This window comes from Salmo salar, chromosome ssa14 (assembly GCF_905237065.1).
Source record: "Salmo salar chromosome ssa14, Ssal_v3.1, whole genome shotgun sequence".
NCBI lineage: Eukaryota > Metazoa > Chordata > Actinopteri > Salmoniformes > Salmonidae > Salmo > Salmo salar.
The window spans coordinates 5,565,673-5,591,003 of record NC_059455.1 but is presented as its reverse complement, the minus strand read 5'-3'; the positions used below and the strand labels follow the sequence as shown (position 1 = coordinate 5,591,003).

Here is a 25,331-nt window from a genome sequence, read left to right as displayed (position 1 = left end):
AAGTCAGGTAGAGAGGAGGAGCAGGACGGACTTTTTTACAGGCCTACTGCATAGAAAATGCATGTTTTGGAAAGTTGAGGAGAGAAGGTGCATTGGTGTGATCACTTTTGGCCGGTTATGATAACATTGTTGCATTGCAAATGGTGGCACAGGACATACAGAGATGAACACAGTGAAAAAGCAGACCCAAAGGAATTGACAACCATTTGTCACTATGACAATGAACACACACTGTAAGCACTGAATGGTCTGAACCAGTATCTGTGCATTAGAGACCTCATGAATGGTCTTGTGTTAGCACCTTATTAATAGGCAGCTTGCAGTAGGTTACGTTGATCAGTTGATTGAAAGGGTAGGACTGTGGAACGATAAATGATAAACTTTCCTCTAGTGTGGATGCTCACCAACGTTTTAGTTACTGTATGTTGATCATTAGTTGTCGTTATAGTTATTGGCTTGCTGGATGGCCATGGCCTTAATTAACTATACAACACTAACGTTATTATCATCACAACAGAACTAGCCTACTATAAAGTCTACTTACACTAATTCTTGTTTACTTGACTTTTATTCTCCTAAAAGTGACTCTTTCAAATAATTTACTCTGGCAAGTTTGGCACCGGCGCGCTGCAGTAGAGAAGTAAAGCGGAAGTCGAATCCATCACTTCTGTCATTTGGTTGTGCTGATAAGCAACGTTCGAAAATGGGGTGGATTTGAGCTTAAAAATTACATTTACATGTATGCCCAGAAATGCCATTGTCTGGAGCAAAGCTCCCAATTTCAAACTCTCCAAAAAAGTGTTTCAAATTCAAAAAATAATGAATATTAAATTAAAAAGGATTGTATGTAGTTTCTTGCAATAGTCCTCTCTGACTTTAAATAATATCTCTCTCAAAACTGTGATTCCTAAAAAATGTGTCCGGGGATTTGGTCAACTCCCGTCAGATTTGTCTAAAATCCTACATTTATCAGGAATGAGCAGGGTCAGCCAAACCATAAGGACCCATTCTCCAGCCACCCTGTTCGCTCTGTTCCTGCACGGCAAGCGGTATCGATTCAACTTCATAAACTTCACAGAAAATTCTTAGGTTAGTACTATGTAATTACCAAATACCATTTCATTTCCAAAGAAATATCAAGTATTGTGAGGTGTAGTAAAATAAATGTGCTTGTTTAATAAGATTAAAGATACATTTCCATTCAAGACCAGGGTCCTGTTCCATTAGGCTACGCAATGGAAAAGGAAGTCCAGGTAGTCCCTCTCAATCAGTCAGTTTTCTTTCATTTGGTGCCTACTGAACATGACCCAGAGAAAGTTATTTGTCAGGATTACTGGACCCTTCCAGCAGAGATAGAGGATTTGGGACGTTTGGGTGTCCTTGTTCCCAATACGTGGGATGGATCAGAAGAGTGGTGCTTGCGCACATGGCGCAGCAGCAGTTGGCGGTCCGGGGTAGCGTACGGACAGAGGTGGCAGGGGAAAGACTCGCCTGTGTGGTGGCGTCGTGCGTGGAGATCTAAGCTCTTTTTCTGGATGCTACAGAAAGATTGAAAGAGAAAGATAGTGAGAGCGAGGCAGACAGTGAGGGAGAGAGAGAGCTAACTTACAGTGTGGGAGACTGGCGAGGCACACAGAGGCTGCCATTGAGGAGTAGAGATAGACTTAGCAAACAATTAACATGAACTCTAAACATCCATTTGTGTGTGTGTGTGTGTGTGTGTGTGTGTGTGTGTGTGTGTGTGTGTGTGTGTGTGTGTGTGTGTGTGTGTGTGTGTGTGTGTGGTTACCTGCTGTAGGGACAGTACTGGCAGCAGTAGGGCCTCTCCTGTGTGTGCGTGCGGGAGTGTCGGCGCAGGGAGCTGCTGTCGATGGAGGCGTAGGGACACTGAAGGCATTTGAAGGGCTTCTCACCTACAGGTAGATAGTTGACAGCTCAGAGGTCACGGAGACAATAAGGCTTCGACCTGAACCTTTTATCACATATTATTATCAAACTAAAAACTCTGTACAACATTATTGGTGAGCTCAGAACATTGTTTTTCAGTTTGAAAAGCTGGCTTTTCACTAGTCACTACAGTGGGTTTTTAAAGGCAAGTACAACAATCTATGTGACTGTGGCCCTCAAGGACAGGTTGGGAACTCTTGTATAGTAGAAAGACATTTTTAAACCCAAAGCTGCTGTAGATAACTGTTTATTGGGCCAGAGTAGGTAGCTACTAAAGGGCAATTCCACCACTTTTCAACCTCATTTTCACCATCTTCAGCACAATAACAGTTGCTATTATGGTGTTCAGTAGCTTTCCAACTATTGACAAAAAAAAATGTTTTGTTCAGAATCAAACTGCAAATTATTACTCTGTTGCCCAGTGCACCCCAATTCCTAAGAAAATGGCTGCATTATATTGTAAATATTGGTGTCGTCTTTACGGCATGTTTCTCGGGGGCCCTATGTTTATCTGGGAGGAACACTGAATTCCCCTAAACATTGTGTTTGTTATGTATATACATCATGTCAGTGGAATGGAAAATTGACCTATATGGGATGAACATTCCTGTCTTCAACCTGATGGCATATTATGCAACCTCACTACTGTTACCATGGCCACACAGCTCTCAAAGTCATTACTGGGAGAGAAGGTGTGGGAAAAGTTCTCTAATAAATTTGGGCCACAGCAACATCCCCCCGCCTCTTGGTAAGAACCATCGCACAATGGGCAAATAATTTAGGGTACAGTTACTCCTCCAACAGTGTTCCCGACACTGGATTTTGCATGTCCAGCTATTCTGGACTTGTCTTTTTACAATACAAATGTAACACTCCAAAACGTACACATTTCCCATATGTACACGTCACACACACGGTAATGTGTCTTACTACACAGGTAGAACATTGAGGTACAACAATAATGAATAACACTAGTGTGTGTGTGTCCTTGTGCTGACTACAGTACCAGCTAGGATGATTGAATATGGTCTAAAACGTTACCTGTATGAACACGGAGGTGCTGTACCAGTGAGGCCTTGAGCCGGGTGCTGTAGTGGCAATGGGGACACTCAAAGGGCTTGTCCCCCTGGTGGATGCCCATGTGGCGACGCATGGTCAGCTTGGTGGAGAACTTCCTGTCATGGCAGGAAACAGGGCTCATTGAGATGCATTTATAACTACACGTTATGAAGGCTTTATATGGCATTCAGAAAGTCTTTATAAGCACTACATCAATGCTTCAGAAATTGTGTATAAATTAGGCCTTAATGGTTGTAGTTTGTTTAAAGTGGGCTTTCTCTATGTATGTCTCTCACACACTAGCATTTACTTGATATGTGCTGTAACTATACCACCATAAAGTGGCAATGATTCTATGAAAGTTTTACACATAGAATTAGAACACTAGAATGAACATGAACCTTCTTATAAACCACGTTTCCATCCACAGCTTTTATGTGCATAAAGTCATACCATATATATAAAAAGAAATCCTGACAGCTGTGATTGAAACAGGAAGTTTCTGTACAATTTTGTAAATGCCGACAGATCATTTGTTCGTTTGACATGGTGGGACCTTTTTGTGTTGGTAAAATTAATTATGCAAGAAATGTCAGAAACGCTTTTTTGCGCAAATATTGATATAATAACCATCATATCAAAGTAAACTTGGTGTCACGCGATGACATGTCCTCCCACTACAACTCGTCGGGAAAGCATGCAGTTTACTAGGCTACAGATGTAATAAGTTATGATGAACTGATGAGCTTGATGCTCCTTTACAAAAAATATCGAGGGTCTTATTCTGGTGACATGATGATCGATGCTTGGCAAATTAAAATATGATCGATCTTATCATAATAATCTCATAATTTAGACTAGCCTACTTGCACTGTATCCGTTATTGGCTAGAGCACACGTGCCAAGACCAGAGGAGGCACATTTGCTATTTTACCCAAAGTTTTTTGTGACAAAACTCAGTAGAGTGAATGGAGTGGAAAATGTGATGGAAACACATTGAACTTTAGAACTTTATTCTGAACATGAAAACTTAAGTGAGAAATGACTTTGTGTGCACTACGTCATCACGCACTGATTTTTATCCGCACCAAGTCCGTTTGGTGGAGACGCCACTGGTGAATTATTATTTTTTTAATTTTTTAGAATATTCGCATTACAATCTGTCGCCAATTGGATGGAAACCTAGCTACTGATGCGGTAAGGTCAATGGAACTCGATCCAAACAATGGAAACGCACGGGGGAAAGATTTAACGAATATCCACTTTGTTAAAATCAGATTTGTTGAACGTGCACCAGTCTGGCATCCTTCTTCTATCCGCCATGGTCTCCGTTCCATTGACCTCTTTACCGCATCTATGATGGTATGAAAGGTCAGCCATTTTGGCAAGGGAGTTGTCCAACCATGGTTTTCCAGTGCTGTGCTAAGAATCTTAAAATTCATAGTTTTACACTATCTGCACTGTATGTTTGTTAGCTAGCTAGCTATCCAGTTTTAGAGGAACAATTCCACAAATGTTTCTAAATAACTGCCAATATGCCAACATTTTATTTGTATAAAACCTGTATAAACAGTATTTTTAATTATGACACATCACATGCAGGGCCATATACCGGTATTGATGCACGGACCGGTTTGGGTTTTTACTCTACCTTCTATAACAGTATTTGAATGTTTGGTTTGTTAAATGTGATACGCCGTGTGTAACATCCATTTGTATAGTTTACTCCGCTACTTGAGTCGTCATCTCTCTCGCACTCACTCGATCAGTCAGTCAGTCACTCCACACAGACCTACTCCCACCCCGTCACTCAAGGAGCGCATTTGTTGTCACTTGACCACGAGACACTTTCGTTCAGTCTGCATGGTCAATGCAGCGCATGCAACAATGTTGATGACAACGATGTTGTTTCCACAAGCGTTCTATAATTACAATATTCATTTGTGTTTCTTACATCTGCAAACAGGTAGTTTGTATTTTCTTAGCAAGTTAAGCTAAATCGTGTTAGCCACTAGTACTAATCGCTAGTTAGCTGGCTAGCTAAAAGTACTGAGTCAGAGCAAACATGGCTAGCTAATACAGCCTGATACCAGTGCTGGTGGAGGCCTAAATCAGCATGTTTTTTGTGCAACAGTATCTTCTAAATCAAAGAGGAATAGGTGAAGCATGAATATGAATAAAGATTTAATGTAACCAAAGATTATAGGGTCCCCTAAGAAACACTGAACATCACTTTGGATCCTACCCTGTCACAATAACTCGTCCATGGCATTTTAATTTGTTGTCATGTCAAACAACACTGTATTCAAAGTGCCCACTATTATTTATATTCTAACTATAGAATTATAATAAAACATTCTATTTCCATGATTCCAAAAGTTCATCCAAGTGTTTTGGTCTAAATCGCAATTGCAACATTTGGTTAAAAATAAGGCTTAGTTTTTTTTGCCCATATCGTGGCAGTGTGGAAATGATCTCAAATGAGTGCAGGTAATGCAGAAATTGATGGAAATGCAGGAAATTATTTTAGGTTGAAGTTGAATTGAACAGTGTAAAACAATCAGAATGGAGAAAGACCCATTGAAATAATTTTGAATATATGTGTTACCACCCTAAGGTCACGTACTAGTCATAAAGCAAATGTAGAACTTTTATTAATCAAAAACATAAAATACCGTCAAATACAGTCATACCGTAAAGAAATTGAAAAATACCATGATATATGATATTTTGGCCATATCGCCCAGCCCTAATCACATGCCTTACTTTTATTTTCCTGCACAAGTAAAAGCAGGAAATGCATCACCTATGCCTCTACTGCCATTCATTCATATTAGACTGGTTTGGATTTCTCCCTGACCACAATGGCTGCCACTTTCAGACCATTCTGAAACTTTGAGGGGTTTAGATTAATAGGATCTCTATGGTTTTACGGCCCAGTTTTAGTGACAATTTTATTTTGAAAGTGTATATGGTACTGAAAACACACAGAAAAGTAAATAAACAAACAAAGCATCTGTAATACTCATATCTTCCACAACAAACTGTACTCTGACCCCTTGTGGTAAAATGTGTTAGACACTTCTGAGGGACTGTACCTGTTGCAGAGGGCACAGCAGAACTCTTTCCTCCCTTTCCTCCTCACCGATTCCTCCGCTTTCTGCCCTTGCTCCTCTCTCCCCTCCTCTCTGTCCTTTCTTCCCCTCTGCTTCGGCCTCCACTTATTCCACTTTTCTGGCTCCACTCCTTGCATGTCCTGTGGGTAATTGCTTTCGTGGGGGAACTTCCTCAAAGCACACCTGTGAGTTGGAGAGGGCAACGTTAAATGGACAATCTGCACTTGAAAACAACAACAAATCGGTCACGACGCCATTGTTGTTTTGGTAAACAGCTGAGGGATGTATGGGTTGGAGAAATATAACCAGTCTCAAATTCATAGAGAGAGCCATTAATGCAAGGGCTGACCATCCATGAGATAAAACTTATAGTTTTAACCATTTGAGGCTATAAAGTGTTTGTTTACAATTACATTGTTTACCAACAAGGGAATAAAAAAGCTTACAGTGCATTCGGGAAGTATTCAGACCCCTTTACTTTTTCCACATTGTTACTTTACAGCCTTATTCTAAAATGGATTAAAATATTTTTTTCCTAAATCAATCTACACACAATACCCCATAATGACGAAGCAAAGTTTGGACACACCTGATTCCAGGGTTTTTCTTAATTATTACAATTTTCTACATTGTAGAATAATAGTGAAGACATCAGAACTATGAAATAACACATATGGAATCATGTAGTATGCATAAGTGTTAAATCAAAAAATGTTTTATATTTGAGATTCTTCAAAGTAGCCACCTTTTGCATTGATGACAGCTTTGCACACTCTTAGCATTCAACCAGCTTCATGAGGTAGTCACCTGGAATGCATTTCAATTAACCACAGATAACACTGCTACTCCTACTGCTCTCTCCTCGTCTGCCCACGTGTTCTCGCATACCCCTAGAGCATCGAGCCAGCGGGGTGGTGGCACTGGAATCCTCATCTCTCCCAAGTGGACATTCTCTCTTTCTCCCCTGACCCATCTGTCTATCTCCTCATTTGAATTCCATGCTGTCACAGTTACCAGCCCTTTCAAGCTTAACATCCTTATCATTTATCGCCCTCCAGGTTCCCTTGGAGAGTTCATCAATGAGCTTGACGCCTTGATAAGTTCCTTTCCTGAGGATGGCTCACCTCTCACAGTTCTGGGTGACTTTAACCTCCCCACGTGTACCTTTGACTCATTCCTCTCTGCCTCCTTCTTTCCACTCCTCTCCTCTTTTGACCTCACCCTCTCACCTTCCCCCCTACTCACAAGGCAGGCAATACGCTTGACCTCATCTTTACTCGATGCTGTTCTTCCACTAATCTCATTGCAACTCCCCTCCAAGTCTCTGACCACTACCTTGTATCCTTTTCCCTCTCGCTCTCATCCAACACTTCTCACTCTGCCCCTACTCGGATGGTATTGTGCCGTCCCAACCTTCGCTCTCTCTCTCTCCCGCTACTCTCTCCTCTTCCATCCTATCATCTCTTCCCTCTGCTCAAACCTTCTCCAACCTATCTCCTGATTCTGCCCCCTCAACCCTCCTCTCCTCCCTCTCTGCATCCTTTGATTTTCTCTGTCCCCTATCCTCCAGGCCGGCTCGGTCCTCCCCTCCTGCTCCGTGGCTCGACGACTCACTGCGAGCTCACAGAACAGGGCTCCGGGCAGCTGAGCGGAAATGGAGGAAAACTCGCCTCCCTGCGGACCTGGCATCCTTTCACTCCCTCCTCTCTACATTCTCCTCTTCTGTCTCTGCTGCTAAAGCCACTTTCTACCACTCTAAATTCCAAGCATCTGCCTCTAACCCTAGGAAGCTCTTTGCTACCTTCTCCTCCCTCCTGAATCCTCCCCCCCCCTCCCCCCCCCCTCCCTGCGGATGACTTCGTCAACCATTTTGAAAAGAAGGTTAACGACATCCGATCCTCGTTTGCTAAGTCAAACGACACCGCTGGTCCTGCTCACATTGCCCTACCCTGTGCTTTGACCTCTTTCTCCCCTCTCTCTCCAGATGAAATCTCGCGTCTTGTGACGGCCTCGGCAAGACGGAGCTGCTCTTCCTCCCGGGGAAGGACTGCCCGTTCCATGATCTCGCCATCACGGTTGACAACTCCCTTGTGTCCTCCTCCCAGAGTGCTAAGAACCTTGGAATGACCCTGGACAACACCCTGTCGTTCTCCACTAACATCAAGGCGGTGACCCGATCCTGTAGGTTCATGCTCTACAACATTCGCAGAGTACGACCCTGCCTCACACAGGAAGCGGCGCAGGTCCTAATCCAGGCACTTGTCATCTCCCGCCTGGATTACTGCAACTCGCTGTTGGCTGGGCTCCCTGCCTGTGCCATTAAACCCCTACAACTCATCCAGAACGCCGCAGCCCGTCTGGTGTTCAACCTTCCCAAGTTCTCTCACGTCACCCCGCTCCTCCGCTCTCTCCACTGGCTTCCAGTTGAAGCTCACATCCGCTACAAGACCATGGTGCTTGCCTACGGAGCTGTGAGGGGAACGGCACCTCCGTACCTTCAGGCTCTGATCAGTCCCTACACCCAAACAAGGGCACTGCGTTCATCCACCTCTGGCCTGCTCGCCTCCCTACCTCTGAGGAAGCACAGTTCCCGCTCAGCCCAGTCAAAACTGTTCGCTGCTCTGGCACCCCAATGGTGGAACAAGCTCCCTCACGACGCCAGGACAGCGGAGTCAATCACCACCTTCCGGAGACACCTGAAACCCCACCTCTTCAAGGAATACCTGGGATAGGATAAAGTTATCCTTCTACCCTCCCCCCCCCTTAAAAGATTTAGATGCACTATTGTAAGTGGTTGTTCCACTGGATATTATAAGGTGAATGCACCAATTTGTAAGTCGCTCTGGATAAGAGCGTCTGCTAAATGACTTAAATGTAAATGTAAAACAGGTGTGCCTTGTTAAAAGTGAATTTTGGGATTTTTTTTCCTTCTTAATGCGTATGAGCCAATCATTTGTGTTGTGACATGGTAGGGGTGGTATACAGAAATAGCCCTATTTGGTAAAAGACAAAGTCCATATTATGGCAAGAAAAGCTCAAATAAGCAAAGAGAAACAACAGTCCATCACTACTTTAAGACAAAGGTCAGTCAATACGGAAAATTTGCATTTGCAAAAACCATCAAGCGCTATGATGAAACTGGCTCTCATGAGGATCACCAGAGGAAAGGAAGACCCAGAGTTGCAGAGGATAAGTTCATTAGAGTTACCAGCCTCAGAAATTGCAGCCCAAATAAATGCTTCAGAGTTCAAGTAACAGACACATCTCAACATCAACTGTTCAGAGGAGACATTGTGAATCAGGCCTTCATGGTTTAATTGCTGCAAAGAAACCACTACTAAAGGGACTCCCGAGTGGCGCAGCAGTCTAAGGCACTGCATCCTCAGTGCTAGAGGCTTCACTACAGACCCTGGTTCGATTCCAGGCTGTATACAGGCTGTATCACAAACGGCCGTGATTGGGAGTCCCATAGGGCGGTGTACAATTGGCCCAGCGGTTACGGTTTGGCCGAGGTAGGCCGTCATTGTAAATAAGAATTTGTTCTTAACTGACTTGCCTGGCTAAATATAGGTAAAACAAATAAGGAGTAGAAGAGACTTGTTTGAAACAAGAGCAATGGACATTAGACCGGTGGAAATCTGTCCTTTGGTTTTTGATGAGTCCAAATTTGAGATTTCTGGTTCCAACCACTGTCTTTGTGAGATGCAGAGTAGGTGAACAGATGATCTCCACATGTGTGGTTCCCACCGTGAAGCATGGAGGATGAGGTATGATGGCGCTTTGCTGGTGACACTGTCAGTGATTCTGTAGCGATACGCCATCCCATCTGGTTAGCGCTTAGCGGGACTATCATTTGTTTTTCAACAGGACAATGACCCAACACCTCCAGACTGTGTAAGGGCTATTTGACAAAGAAGGAGAGTGATGGAGTGCTGCATCACATGACCTGGCCTCCACAATCACCCGACCTCAATCCAATTGAGATGGTTTGGGATGAGTTGGACCGCAGAGTGAAGGAAAAGCAGCCAACAAGTGCTCAGCATATGTGGGAACTCCTTCAAGACTGTTGGAAATGCATTCCAGGTGAAGCTGGTTGAGAGAATGCCAATAGTGTGCAATGCTGTCATCAGCTACTATGAAGAATCTAAAATATATTTAGATTTGTTTAAAAAAAACTTGGTTACTATATGATTTGATGTCTTCACTAGTATTCTACAATGTAGAAAACAGTAAAAATAAAGAAAAACCCTTGACTGAGTAGGTGTGTCCAAACTTTTGATTACTACTGTAGGTATTCAGACGCTTTATTCAGTACTTTGTTGAAGGACCTTTGGTAGCGATAACAGCTTCGAGTCTTCTTGGGAATGACACTACAAGCTTGGCACACTTGTATTTGGGGGGGTTTCTCCCATTCTTCTCTGCAGGTCATCCATCTCAAGCTCTGTCAGGTTGGATGGGGAGCATCACTGCAGAGCTATTTTCAGGTATCTTCAGAGATGTTCGATCGTGTTCAAGTCCGGGTTCTGGCTGGGCCACTCAAGGCATTCAGGTTTCGTCATACCAGAGAATCTTGTTTCTCATGGTCTGAGAGTCATTTAGGGGCCTTTTGGCAAACTCCAAGCGAGCTGTCGTGCCTTTTACTGAGGAGTGGCTGGCCACTCTACCATAAAGGCCTGATTGGTGGAGTGCTGCAGAGATGGTTGTCCTTCTGGAAGGTTCTCCCATCTCCACAGAGGAACTCTAGAGCTCTGTTATTAGTGACCATCGGGTTCTTGGTCACCTCCCTGACCAAGGCCCTTCTCTCCCAATTGCTCAGTTTGGCCAGGCGGCCAGCTCTAGGAAGAGTCTTGGTGGTTCTAAACTTCTTGGGGAACTTCAATGCTGCAGACATTTTTTGGTACCCTTCCCCAGATCTGTGCCTCGACACAATCCTTTCTCAGAGCTCTATGGAAAATTCCTTTTGTCGTCATGGCTTGGTTTTTGCTCTGACATGCACTGTCAACTGTGGGACCTTATACAGACAGGTGTGTGCCTTTCCAAATCATGTAGAATCAATTGAATTTACCACAGGTGGACTCCAAGTTGTAGAAACATCAAGGATGATCAATGGAAACAGGATGCGCCTGAGCTCAACTTGAGTCACAAGGGTCTGAATCGTTATGGAAATAAGGTATTTATGAAATTTCATTTATAAACATTTTAAAAAACTGTTTTCAGAGACAAAAGTTATATTCTTCACTAATCAATGGGTATACAGTATATCATTACCAAGTTTATTATCAAGTCCAAAATGGTTGTACCAATAGCAGATTGCCCCTTTAATGGTCAAAGACGTATGGTTGAGATAATCAACTCTCAACTGTGTTCAAAGACCAACTTGTGAAAATTCATCCAAATAGATTTTATGCAGTATTCCCATTCAAATTCTTTAAAAAGTCAATTTTTCCTGAAAGCTGTTTGATTGTGCCATGTCTAATCATTGATTACTTCACGGAAAAGAGGGAAGGATGCATTTTTATGAAATTCAAATATGGCATATGTCCAGACCAAATGCTTTTAAATATTTTGGGTGCACACAATGAGTAGGTTGGTTTGTTGCTCTGAGACTATGGCGCAGGAAGGGAACAGGCACACTACTTACACAACATGGGTGCTCAGTCCATCCGGGTTTGTCAGTCTGTCCCCGAAGGCTTTGTGGTCTGAGAGAATGTGTTTGTGCAGCTTGTCCCACGACTTATCTGGAAGATAGACAGAGATGGGACAGCTGGTTAAAATTTGTATCATCTATATTAATGTAAATGTGTTCATCCCTGAATAGGGTTGCAAAGCTGCTGGTAATTTACCAAAGTTAACAGAATCTTTGGTAATTTGGGGAATTAAAGACACACTCCTGAAATTTTCCTTCTGAAAAACAATATCCCAAGAATAAATACAGTACTGTACACACACATAGGGTAAGAAAAATACATTGAGCAAATAGTGGGTTTTTTTTAGATTCAATGTCCTTCTTGAAGCTTGCAGTTCTAGGAGTTGTTCTGATCGTGGTATCGTCGGTCCCCACCCTTTCTTGCAGGAACAATTCGCTTGAGTCGTCAAGGCTATGGTTTGGAGGGCTACTCCGATCCAGACTCATTGCAGAGAAGAAACTAACGTACGTGAGCGTGGCTTTTAGCCGGAGCAAGGAGTGTGGGTAGCCAGTCAACCCAAACCAAGCCCAACCCAATGGCCAGTATGCAGTATCAGTTCTCTATGTTTGACAAGTTGTATGAAGCTACGACTCAGAGCATTGTTTATTCATACTATGTAATGTATTCTCAGTGTATTTTGTGATGTTTTAGTTTTTCCCCCCTGATCAGAGAAATTAGCAATTGAAGTCGCTTGCATTTCCCCCCAAAATTAAGTGAAAGTACCAGTTATCTGGCTGTTCCTGCTTTTATTCATTTTGCTCGTCTCTTGTGTTTATCAAATGTATCACAACATTTTCTTTGCAGCTTTGGGTAGAAAACCAATCGCTTTTTTATGGTTATCCTCACAAGTTAAGCCAGTCCCCCATGAAAGCATTTCAGTTTGTCCTTCTCTTAGCAACCCAACTCTCCTTGAATAGTCCAACATGTGGCAGCTCTCTGAGAGGGCTACGCCTATGGTGCAATTATCATATGAAGCCCAAAAATGTGATGGAGAAATGGGTTATTGACTAAACACAACCCAATACCATTACAAAACACTATACAGTGTATGTTTGGGACTTTTACCATTGATAACCCTTAGAGACCATAACATAACTGCTGTAGCCTAACGGTTTGCTTGTTCAACAGGAATGGTCTAACAACTAATCCAGGCCTTTTTTGAAGGGAATAAACCACACACAGGGGCAGTTTCCTGGACATAGATTAAGCCTAAGAGAAGGACAAACTGAATTGCTTTCATTGAGGACTGGCTTGAATTGTGAGGATGATCACAATTTATTTTCATCATGCACAAAAGCTATTGGTTTTCTACCCAAAGTTGGAAAGAAAATGTTGTGATACATTTAATAAACACAAGAGACCAGCAAAATTGAAAAAAGGGTGTGGCAATAGCAGGAACAGCAGCATCTGATGGCAAAACGTGGTACTTTGACACTTATTTGTGGGGGAAAATGCAAGTGACTTCAATTAATACTCTCTCTGAATGGGCAAAAACCATCACCAAAAATACTCCAAGCCGCAGCTTCATACCACTTGTCAAACATAGAGAACTGATACTGTATACTGGCCGTTGGGGTGGGCGGCTTTAATTTTTTTTTTAAATACATTTAAAAAAAAGTCTTACTCATTGTTAGGATGAAGTTTTTCCAAATCAGATGTTATGTACTATATTTATTGAACGTTATCTGAATCCTATGAATTAAAATTGCCAATTTGGGTGCAATCAATTAGATTAAATTCTTCAGAGATCAAATTATATTTTAACAAAACAATATTGCAGAAATGCTTATCTTATTTGTTTCTAACCACAGAAACAACTTCAGAACAATCTTAGATGTTGGGTGTCAAAATCCTCTCGTGTTTTTTGAGGTGGAACGACCCCAGAGATAATTACAGACACCTGTGATAATATGTACCCAAAAAGTACCCAAAAAGGCAACCAGATGTCACCTGATAAAATAAAAAAACTTGACAGATACCAAAATTTGAGTAGTTTACTGGTAAAGATTCCAGTAATAAACCCTCCCTTTGCAACTCTATCCCGAAACAATTTCAATGTTAGGTGGAATAGTAGGGTAAAATTGGAATAAACACTGGAACAGGTCCTCACCACTGTAGTCACAGTGCTGGCACGTGAAGCATTCTTGAGGACTCCGCCGTTGACTGTGGTGCCGCCGCTCATGTGCATCCCGGGACTTAACACTCCGGAACTTCCGGAGACAAACCTGGCAGCCATGGGGCCTGGTGCCCCTCTCTTTCTCTTTTTTCCCCCGCCGCATCCTCTTCCCGTGGGCCCTCCAGTGGCGCTCCATCTCCCCCCACCCGGCCGACGTCCAGCCGCACTGAAGGCACTTGAAGCCTCTGTCCCCGTTGTGGCATTTAAGGTGGACCTCAAGCAAGTGTCTAGAGGTCAGGGTGGCGCGGCAGAGGACACAGAACAGTGACCTCCGCTGCTTGGGGCCATGAGGAGGAGGGGACTGCTTTCCCTGGGACTGGGGCATTTTGTCATCCATCTTGTCATCCAGGGAGGTGTCTGACTCCAAACCCTCTTGCCCGATGGGAGTTGAGGGAAGCTGGGTACCCGCTCGGCCTGAGAGGCCCTTGTTGGCTGTGGAAATGCGACAGAGCCCCAGGGTCATGAGGTGAGCGGACTGGGCCATTTCATCATCCTTGGCCTCGTTTATCACCACCGAGCCCATTGGACACGACAGGTTGACGGAGTCGGCAGCATCCAATCGGAACACGCTCTCCTCTTCCTCCTCCTCACCATGTCTCTCGTCCTCCTCAAACAAAGTGCTCACCTGTATAGGACCAGAGCAGGATAAACAAAACTGATTCGCAGCTACAAATCTGTGAATATATTGCCTACATAGAATTGGAAATTACTAGTCCACCTTTCTATCCTATAGTGATCCTATAGTAATCCACTCAACTGGAATTTTCACTGCATTTGAAACACAATTTGTTTTCCCCTAGTTAAACTTCTCTCTTACCTCACATGTCTGTGCAACGTGGAGGCTCCCGTCCGAGTTGGAACTCAGGGCCATGTCACATGACCGGGGACTGATATTGGGCAGCATGCCGTACATGGGCAGCAGGAAGGACATGCGCTCCAAGCCCATATGATCCATCTGGTCATCATCAGCATCCTTTGAGACAGAATGGAGGTCATCCTCCAGGTTGTAGCCTGGGGAGACATTTTGGTCCAGTTCATCATCTTCTCTGTCAACTCCCACCCTTACCTCAAGGCCATTGTCCTTCTCAAGACAGGGAAGACCAGGGCTGGAGGATGCTCCTAAATTGTGCCTCTCCAGTACGTGTGTTTGGATACTGCCTTTTAGGCCACTGGTGAACTGGCACACTCTGCAGCGGTACACTTCAACCAGGAAGGCTTCGACTAAGGAGGCCACTTGGGCCTCCAGCCCCTTAGCAGTGACACAGTACAAGGACGTGACCGTCTCTTCTGGAAGGTGTAGTGTGACTGGCCTGATGTCCTGGAAATCATAATTGACTGGACTCATCATCTGGGTTGAGCTAACATGGGGAGACAGAGGGATTGCATGAGATTAGCATAACTAAAATGTTGGGCATGCAACATTAGCTTCGTTTGAACTACACTTGTCCTAACCACATACTCCGATTAAGCAAGATATTCTGTATTCAAGAGACATAATAAATAAAGAAAGTCTTGCTTAGTGTCTAACCTTACACTTGTTGACCATGCATAAAAGGAAGAACTTAGTCATAGCACTACAAGTCAAACTGGCTAGCTGTGGAAAATGCATGCATGCGAAACTGAAATCTACAATAAATACTAACACATGCACGTAGGTAGATACTGAAGAACACACACTGAATTTGCTGAAATATGCAACGTTTCTACTTACCACGATAGCTAGTTTGCGTTCATTACTTTTGATAAACATGGAATCGCGCTGAATTAAACTCGCTCGTCACCACAGAGCCAAATTCCAGGTAGCTAGCTAACGTTACCTAGATCTACAGTACATAGCAAGACATATACGACAATAATGTCACATTTATATCAGCGATGAGTTCATGCTGTATGAAATGTAAACACGTCCGAAACGAACTGGATCCCAGCATGCCAATGAGCCAACCTGCTGACTTTTTTAGGGACCACTGACTGTCAATGGAATAGTTCGTTTCAGTGCAGTAAATTACATATTGTCTTATTGACTTATAATTATATAATATTGTGTAACATCAAAATATAGGCCCAAATAAGATTCGTTATTTCGAAATCTCTTATATAGGGGATACAGACAAAACGCAAAATGGTCATTACTTCACAGACAGTGCCTTGCCTTGTCCTCCTATCCATTGCGCATGTCCACAGTAAACAATGAAAATGGCTGCCATGGGTTTCATAGCTGGTGACGGCGAGAGGAGACAAGCGTAAGATATTTTTAAAATTGTGTTTTAGGCAAGATGTATAGTTGTCGCGATAGGTTATTCTGCGTGTGGTTGTAACTAAAGTTAATCAGAAAAAATTATATTGTATATAACGGAGAGCCTGTTTCGGTACTGTAGCTAACTAACGCGACTAACTACAGTAGCTAACGTTACAATACATTTGCCGTTTGTAATAGAAACTAGCTAACTTAGTTATATAACTAGATGTTTAACGTTATTTAGGTAGCTAGCTAACGTTATGTAGCTATCTTACAAGCCAATGTCAGTTATGAAACTCGGAGAAATACTGGACAAGGTTAGACTTATTGAATCAGGTGTGCTTGTTCAAGACTAGAACACAATTGTGAAACGACTGGGGGTCCCCAAGGAAATGTCTGAGAAACACTCAAGTTGCACCACTAACGTTAGTAGTTGTGGAATAAACCAGCAATAGTTGTCAAAGAACCAATTACAATAGACCTTCCCAGTTGACTAATCATTACCCTTTCCTATATATTTTTCGTTCACAGGGGAGAGGATGCAGAGAGCTCAGAGAGGAGTGGCAATGAAGAGGAAAATGAGGGCCTGTCAGGTGAAGAGGAGGAAGAAGGAAGTGCCGGAAAGGTCGAAGCCGGTTCGTTGAAGCTCTGCGTCGCCGTGAGCTCGGCTAAGACCAAGAAGAAGAAACACAAGCACCGCAGCAAACACAAGCGACAGAAGCACTCCTGCCCAGAGGACAAGGAGCGGCGCCATGGGCACCGGCACAAGCACAAGAGGCACAAGCGTAAAGACAACCCCTCGACTGATGGCTTCCCAAACTGTGGCGATGACGACCCTTCCCTGTACTCCTTCTCTGCCAAGCAGCCAAGACTGGAAGATGATGAGATGGCACTTCTGGAGGAGCTGGAGAAACAGAGGGCCCTGATCCAAGCCGAACTAGACGCTGAACTGACTGAGGGGGGCAGGGGGGTACAGTCGGACATGGGGCTCATACTCCAGGGCTACCACTCTGAAGAGGAGGAGGATGGGGAGATTCAGGTGGAGAGGGAGCGCAATGGGCAGCACTGGTGTATAGGAGCAACAGGTCCCGGCTCAGGCTCACAGACTGCTAAGGACACCTGGAGAGGACGGCGAGAGTCGACAGATGCTGGAAAAGCTAAGCAGAGCAATCCCAATAAAAATGCCAGGAAGAGCAGGACAGACGGGAAGACCAAGGATCGGATAAGAGGACGGAGCACGTCCAGGGATAGAGACAGCAGAAGACATTCCAGCAGTTCAGAGTGCTTCTGGTCTCCTGGCACTAGCAAACAGCCTTCCCCACCGGCTCAGAGCAGAGGAGCCCAAAACCAGGAGCCCAGCGGCAGCAACCACAAGTCACCCGAGCACTACAAGGCCAGGTGGCCAGATAAGGAAGGGGACAAGGACAAGAAGGCGACCAAGTCCCCCGCCAAGGACGCTTCCTCTGGGAAGGAGAACCGCTCTCCAGGCCTGCGAGGGAGGCCACCAGGCCCCGCCCTCAAGCTGCAGCGCAGCTCGTCCCCATCACAATGTCAGAACTCCCTGGACTCATCCTCAGGTCCCCAGGAAGCTGAGCGAAGGGCCATGTCACCGTCACCACCCAGAGGGGGCCACCCACGCTCCCCGGAGAGTCGAAGGAGAGTGACGGACCGACTGAGACTTCCACCTGGCAGGTCAGAATTCTTTTTGGCCAAATGTCAATTCCAAAACACACACAGGTGTGCCATAAACACACACATCCATTTGTGTTCAATACAGATAAACAGGTGCTATTGTTTTCGAGGAGGAGATGTGTCCTCTCACAACCAGTACATAATCCACAAATGAATTTACCGGTAACATATTGTGACAAAACCATCAGCTCCTGGGTTGTCACTCTCCTCCCGGGATAGACCAAAGCATTGGAATGGGAAGCCCTGGGGTGTATTAATTAGTGTACAATGTAACGCCATTTTTTTGCAACAGAAAACGTTTTGAAACGAAAAGTAGCGTTTCTTATCAGGCAAGTTCAGGTGAGACCTCCCCATTTTGTCCGGTTGCTTCCATTTGGTTTCTAGTGAATACACCCCTAGTAATGTAATGTGAGGGGAGGAGGATACTTGCATTATTGCAGGTAGACCCTTGACAGCTATCAGCAGAAATGGTGCCAATAAGAAAAAACAAGTGCAGATGTTAGTGCAAGAAAGACAAGTACTTAATTGCTATATGGGAGATAGCACTTTACATGTCGTCATGCCACGATATTCCCAAACAAACATAGTCCAGTGTACATCATCCCCACATTGAATCCTGTCCAAATAAAATCAGACCCACTTTAGGTAATGCATGGAGAATATTGAATGTGTGACACCTTATCCTTTTGTCACGTGATCTTCAGGATGTGGAGCCAGGAAGAGGCAGGGGTCCGTAGGGACGCCAGCCCGGCTCTAGGCGCCCGGCGAAGGTTCAGCCGCTCACCTTTCAGGCGGAGATCACGCTCTCCCAGGAGATGCAGCAGGTCACCATTCAGGAGGAGGTGGGTGGAGGACAGGTTCAAAAGTGTTTTTTAGCATCCATATTGGTGCATGTCTCATTATCTGTATAACCACTACCTGTGTTATGTATTTGAGTCTAAAACTACAGATACAGTGCCTTTGGAAAGTATTCAGACCCCTTGAATTGTTCTACATTTGTTACGTTACAGCCTTATTCTAAAATGGATTAAATAAAGAAAAATCCTCAGCAATCTACATACAATACCCCATAATGACAAAGAGAAAACAGCTTCTTAGAAATGTTTGCAGATGTATTAACAATAAACAACAAATGCCTTATTTACACAAGTATTCAGACCCTTTGCTATGAGAGTTTGAAATTGAGCTTAGGTGCATCCTGTTTCCATTGATCATCCTTGATGTTTCTACAACTTGATTAGAGTCCATCTGTGGTAAATTCAATTGACTGGACATGATTTGGAAAGGCACACACCTGTCTATAAGGTCCCACAGTTGACTGCATGTCAGAGCAAAACCAAAGCCATGAGGTCGAAGGAATTGTCCTAGACTCTTCCTAAAGCTGACCGCCTGGCCAAACGGGGGAGAAGGGCCTTGGTCCGGGAGGTTACCAAGAACCCGATGGTCACTCTGACAGAGTTCCTTTGTGGGCATTGGAGAACCTTCCAGAAGGACAACCATCTGTGCAGCACTACACCAATCAGCCCTGAATAGTAGAGTGGCTAGACAGAAGCCACTCATCAATTAAAGGCACATGACAGCCAACTTGCAGTTTTCCAAAAAGCACCTAATGGACTCTCAGACCATGAGAAACAAGATTCTCTGGTTTGATGAAACAAAGATTGAACTCTTTGGCCTGAATGACAAGCGTCACGTCTGGAAGAAACCTGGCACCATCCCTGCGGTGAAGCATGGTGGTAGCAGTTTCATGCTGTGGGTATGTTTTCCTGGTGCAGGGACTGGGAGACAAGTCAGGATCAAGGGAAAGATGAACGGAGCAAAGTACAGAGAGATCCTTGATGCAAACGTTCACCTTCAAACAGGACAACATCCCTAAGCACACAGCCAAGATCGAACACCTCTGGAGAGACCTGAAAATAGCTGTACAGCAACGCTCCACATCCAACCTGACAGAGCTTGAGAGGATCTGCAGAGAAGAATGGGAGAAACTCCCCAAATACAGGTGTGCGAAGCTTGTAGCGTCATACCCAAGAAGACTTGAGGCTGTAATCACTGCCAAAGGTGTTTAAAAGTACTGAGTAAAGCATCTGAATACTTAGTGGCAAGAAAAAGTATGTGAACCCTTTGGAAATACCTGGATTTCTGCATAAATCGGTCATATCAGTTGGAAATGAACTGATATTCATCTAGGTCACAACAATAGACAGTCTGCTTTAACTAATTACATACAAACAATTATATGTTTTCATGTCTTTATTGAACTCGCTGTGTAAACATTCACAGTGCAGGGTGGAAAAAGTATGTGTAACTGGTTGACCCTCCTTTGGCAGCAATATCCTCAACCAAACGTCTTCTGTAGTTGCGGATCAGACCTGCACAACGGTCACGAGGAATTTTGGACCATTCCACTTTACAAAACTGTTTCAGTTCAGCAATATTCTTGGGATGTCTGATGTGAACTGCTCTCTTGAGGTCATGCCACAGCACCTCAATTGGGTTGAGGTCAGGACTCTGACTGGGCCACTCCAGAAGGTGTATTTTCTTCTGTTGAAGCCATTCTGTTGTTGATTTACTTCATTGTTTGGGTCGTTGTCCTGTTGCATCACCCAACTTCTGTTGAGTTTCAATTGGCGGACAGATAGCCTTACATTCTCCTGCAAAATGTCTTGAGAAACTTGGAAATTCATTTTTCCGTCTGATAGCAAGCTGTCCAGGCTCTGAGGCAGCAAAGCAGCTCCAAACCACGATGCTCCCTCCACCATACTTTACAGTTGGGATGAGGTTTTGATGTTGGTGTGCTGTGCATTTTTTTTCTCTCCACAAAGTGTTGTGGGTTCCCTCGAAACAACTCAAGTTTAGTTTAATCTGTCCACATATTTTGCTAGTAGCGCTGTCCAGGTGCACTTTTGCGAACTTCAGACGTGCAGCAATGTTTTTTTTTTTTGGATAGCAGTGGCATCTTCCGTGGTGTCCTCCCATGAACACCATTCTTGTTTAGTGTTTCACGTATCGTAGACTCATCAACAGAGATGTTAGCATGTTCCAGAGATTTCTGTAAGTCTTAGCTGACACGCTCTAGGATTCTTCTTCACCTCATTGAGCATTATGCGCTGTGCTCTTGCTGTCATCTTTGCAGGATGGCCACTCCTAGGGAGAGTAGCAACAGTGCTGAACTTTCTCCATTTATAGACAAATTTGTCTTACCATGGACTGATGAACATCAAGGCTTTTAGAGATACATTTGTAACCCTTTCCAGCTTTATGCAAGTCAACAATTCTTAATCTTAGGTCTTCTGAGATCTCTTTTGTTCAAGGCGTGGTTTACATCAGAAAATGGTTCTTGTGAATAGCAGTCACATTTTGTGATTTTTAAAAATATATATATTTAAAAAAAATTAAAAAAATTTTAGGGCAAGGCAGCTCTAACCAACATCTCCAATCTCGTCTCATTGATTAGACTGCAGGTTAGCTGACTTCTGACTCCAATTAGCTTTTGGAGAAGTAATTAGCCTAGGGGTTCACATACTTTTTCTTTCCACAGTGGTTCGTCCTTTAAAAGTTGCAGCACAGCTTGCGTGATGCCGCAGAATTCTATGGCACGTTATTTAAGTGCCAACCACTGGTAACATTAATGCTAGTTAGTGCTAGTTTGACCAGCAGAGGGCATCTTTGAGAAGCATTTGATAGCCTTCAGTAGTGGCTGTACTAGAAAATGTAAAACCTTTTTTTGTAAGAACACAGTATATGGGACTGATTTTAAGACATTTTGCTTAATTAATTTGCTTAATATTATGGTGTTTCTATTCCAAGAAAAACTAATATCCCTCTGGGTTTCCGTTAGGATGGAACGGAAAATATGTCACTGTACAACGTGACGGTCGGGAGTAGGCTACAGTACTTGGCTATTTTGCTAAAGAATCCCCGTGTCGTGCGGGAGACGGGTTCAATTCTCTGACGGGGAGGAAGGAGTAGGCTGTCCTTGTAAATAAGAATTTGTTCTTAACTGACTTTCCTACCCAAACGGAGATTCAGTGGAAATAAAAAGAGCAGCGCAAAACGGTGCTAAAATAGTTGAAGGCTATTGCTTCAAATCCTATTGCTTCTAACTTCAATATGCTCTTCAAATAAATAAGACCATTTTTTAACAGCACATTACTCAACACTAGTGGCGGACAGCACCGGGAGACCCATGAGGCGGCTTTTGGTTTTAATTCTGAATCCTCTATATGTAATTATTGGCAAAGTCACGTCATATTTTTCGATATACTGTAGGCCTACCATAGCGACATGAGTCTCAGTGTTGAGTAATGTGCTGTTAAAAGTGGTGTAGGTCTTATTTGAAGAGCATATTGAAGTTAGAATAGGATTTGAAGCACAAAGTATCAAAATACAGAGAGGTGTTGGTAAAGGTATATTGTCCTGCTAATAGCCCATAATGGGCTATAATAATACTGTACATGGTGTCCAGGTCAGGATAACCAAAACATTTCTTAATTAAAGACTATCAGAAAGAATGTTGTGACTTATTTTGATCCAAAGCCATGAATGAGTTAGTCACTCAGCTTTATGTAGGTGCCGGGCTATATGACTGTGCCATCAACTTGATAATATATAACAATATTTTGGAGGTTATTTCGTTTACAATCGCTCACTTTCGTTAAAAAAAAATAAAATCTGAATAAAGGCCAAAACATTTATTTCTGTTTTTAGAGGGAGAGAAACGCTGGGCCAATTATGCGCTGCCCTATGGGACTCCCAATAAGGGGTCGGGTGTAATACATCATATTTTTTGTTGTATTATTTGTATTTTCTGGTGGATTAAACTGAAATTGCAACCAATCACAGCCAACCTAACAACTAGCTACCTGCTAGTAGCCATAATGGTGCTGTACAACGTGACCGTGTGTGTTTTGAAAGAGTATTTTCCAGTAAGCAACGATTTCTTAACCTTAATTAGACAACTTTGTTCCAATATTTCTGTAATTCAGTGATATTTATTCCCATAGTAATTCGTTATGGATCCATAACTAAATAAACATCTGCATTTTGAAAGAGTATTTTTATCATTATTTATTAACGAAAGCATAAAGATGCTGATGAAGAAATACAGTACTGTACAGTATATGCTTTTACATTTGGATAATAAAGCATTTTGCATATATAAGCCACCTGCATTTGTTTATTAGGCTATAGCAGAACAGCACAACGGTCCGGACGGCCCTTGCTGTGCCTGGTGAGCAGTTGATCAAGTTCTGTTGTCAGAAGAGGAATGGAAATGTCAGGATGAACCGACGACCTGATGAAACTGCCAGGTATGTTGACTCTGAATGTCGGAGGTGGAGTTCCAGAGCTCACTGGTGTGCCTGGCATTGTGACTCCATCTCGTTCCTCGCCCTCTTCAACGCGTCATTCTCCGCCTGACTCTCCGCCAATGCCGCCTGGCTCTGGACCAATGCATCAGCTGTCGCCCGTATCTCTGCCTTCAGATAATGTTCATCTTTCTGCTGGTCTGCCTTCAATGACTCGATCTCGGTCTTCAAAGTTTGAATCTCACCCATGAGCACCTTCATCAGATGAGCAGAATGGTACTGCCCTGAGCCCCCATCGATTACAGTGGTCTATGAACAGGTACAGTAGGCGACAATACTGTAAAGTAGGCCTAATAATGCAAAAAATAATGCTTAAATCGACTGCTGGTCTTTACTGTGTGCTGCACATTTTTACATTGTATTCCATTTCCAGCGAGACTATTCAAGCCATCGACTCACTGATGAATGAAGGTGATGAGCGATCGTCTAAGGCCATCTGTAATCTGCTGGCATCACGGCCCAACATCAACATTGCTCTAATCACAGTTAGAAGACAGTTGAAGAAATTGGTGTGAATTTATGGAAAGGCTTGGTAAGACATGTTTTTTTATATGTAAAAATATATTTATATATCACATTATTTTTTCCCCCCCAGAACATTAACCATGTTTGTTCGCTTGTTTTGTACTGTTCTGTAGGTTCCACCTGATAATTCCTCAGACAAACAAAGAACTTTGCATCCTGTAGGCCCAGGCATGGATCAAAGCTGGCAAGACATTCAATGATGTCATCTTCACAGACGAATCAACCGTGGCCCTTGAGCAATTTGCTCAAATTTGCTACAGAAAAAAGAAAGGTTAAGCAATCCGAGTCCCAAGCATCCGCTCAAACTCGACGAGTGGGGGGCAATTTCTCGCCACGGATCAGGCCCAAATTAGATTTTTTAATGGTTAGCTTGGCTATTTACAAATCAAAAGGTACATAAAATATTGTAGCCCACAACGCACGGACTGCTATGTGTTCCACAATTCACTGTTGCCTCCTTTTTCAGGTATCATGACTCGAGATTTCTTTGAGGAAGAAATCAAGAGATATGCTGGACCCTATGTCAGAGAGGTGTTTTTGGGACCACATCGTTTCTTTCAAGTTAGGATTATAGCAATATTTTGTTATGTTTAGGCCTATGTATATTTCTAGTGTTGTACCTAATGTTGGCTGTTAGGCTAAATGTCTTTTTTTCTTTCTCCAAATGCAGTCAATGACCCAAAACACACTGCCGCCCGGGTTTGCATTGCAAATGAGGGCATAAACTGGGTCAAGATGCCAGCAGAGTAAGTAGACCTTTATGTAGTAAAATAAAGGTTAAATCAAAATAAATAAGTAAAAGACCTACAACACCTACGGTAGGCCTACAGTATATCAAAAAATTATTTTTTAATCTCTACATGTAGGTCTACTGATTTTTAAACCCGAGCGAACTTGTTTGGCATCAACTGAAAATATTAATCCATATCTCTGCCAAGCCTACAAGCAAAGATGAACTGGTCAAGGCCATCAAGACGTTTTGGCAAGAGAAATTGACGATACTACAATGCAACAAATACATTGATCATCTCGACGTGGTCGTGGAGCTGGGTGGAAGTGCAACAAAAATGTAGTTTAAATAACCATCTGCATTTTGAATGTCTTTTTTTCTAGTTATTTTATTAACGAAAGCATGAAGATGTTGATGAAGAAATACTGTACCGCTGTTTTGAGTTAGAAATGTAACACTTCATAGTACTAAAGCGTTGAATACATTGCAGGTAGGGGGGATGTTCACACCTACAGTGGTCGGGCTAGAAAGTCTATTGTCCTGCTAATCGGGCTACAAGTGTTTGAAAACCTGTTTTCAAAATGCTACCATCTGTCCATCACTACTGTAAATAAAAACACCGTATCTTGTTTACATTCTTTATTGTAACCACAATGTTACAAATAATTTGTATTTACCTTTCCAATTACTTTTAGAGTTTGGGATTAATTTGAATAGTAATATGGTGTTTCTACTCCAAGAAAAACAAAAAACCCTCTGGGTTTCCATTAGGATGGAATGGAAAATATGGT

General features: G+C 43.2%; 2 protein-coding genes across 9 annotated transcripts in view; one reads left to right on the top strand and one right to left on the bottom strand.

Annotated features, from left to right (window-relative positions):
• Positions 1-1,146: 1,146 nt before the first annotated feature.
• On the bottom strand, positions 1,147-15,963 carry si:dkey-154p10.3 (zinc finger protein 70). The gene is made up of 8 exons (XM_014139197.2): positions 15,697-15,963; positions 14,803-15,343; positions 13,920-14,610; positions 11,764-11,860; positions 6,105-6,305; positions 2,989-3,122; positions 1,790-1,913; positions 1,147-1,538 (listed from the first exon to the last, which is right to left on the bottom strand). Exons 2-8 carry the CDS (start codon positions 15,331-15,333, stop codon positions 1,331-1,333), a joined length of 1,986 nt encoding a protein of 661 aa, XP_013994672.1. The 5' UTR covers positions 15,334-15,343; positions 15,697-15,963; the 3' UTR covers positions 1,147-1,330.
• Positions 15,964-16,154: 191 nt separating this feature from the next.
• LOC106568675 (serine/threonine-protein kinase PRP4 homolog) overlaps positions 16,155-25,331 on the top strand; it is a 36,073-nt gene continuing 26,896 nt past the window's right edge. For all 8 annotated transcript variants that reach the window (XR_006758723.1, XR_006758728.1, XR_006758726.1 and 5 more), the window contains exons 1-3: positions 16,155-16,228; positions 16,756-17,916; positions 18,621-18,758. Coding sequence is in view for 2 of the 8 variants with exons in the window: in XM_045693819.1 (XP_045549775.1) it covers positions 16,176-16,228; positions 16,756-17,916; positions 18,621-18,758 (1,352 nt within the window). In the remaining 6 variants the exon portion in view is untranslated. The remainder of the gene's footprint in view (positions 16,229-16,755; positions 17,917-18,620; positions 18,759-25,331) is intronic.

Bases quoted from the DNA above. Each gene is read 5' to 3' on its own strand.
- si:dkey-154p10.3 (XM_014139197.2), bottom strand. From the start codon at position 15,333: ATGATGAGTCCAGTCAATTATGATTTCCAGGACATCAGGCCAGTCACA. The intron at 11,861-13,919 runs GTGAGGACCTGT...TCTATCTTCCAG, and splicing joins CCAGCACTGTGACTACAGTG to ATAAGTCGTGGGACAAGCTG. The intron at 3,123-6,104 runs GTACAGTCCCTC...CTGCCATGACAG, and splicing joins TGCTGTGCCCTCTGCAACAG to GAAGTTCTCCACCAAGCTGA.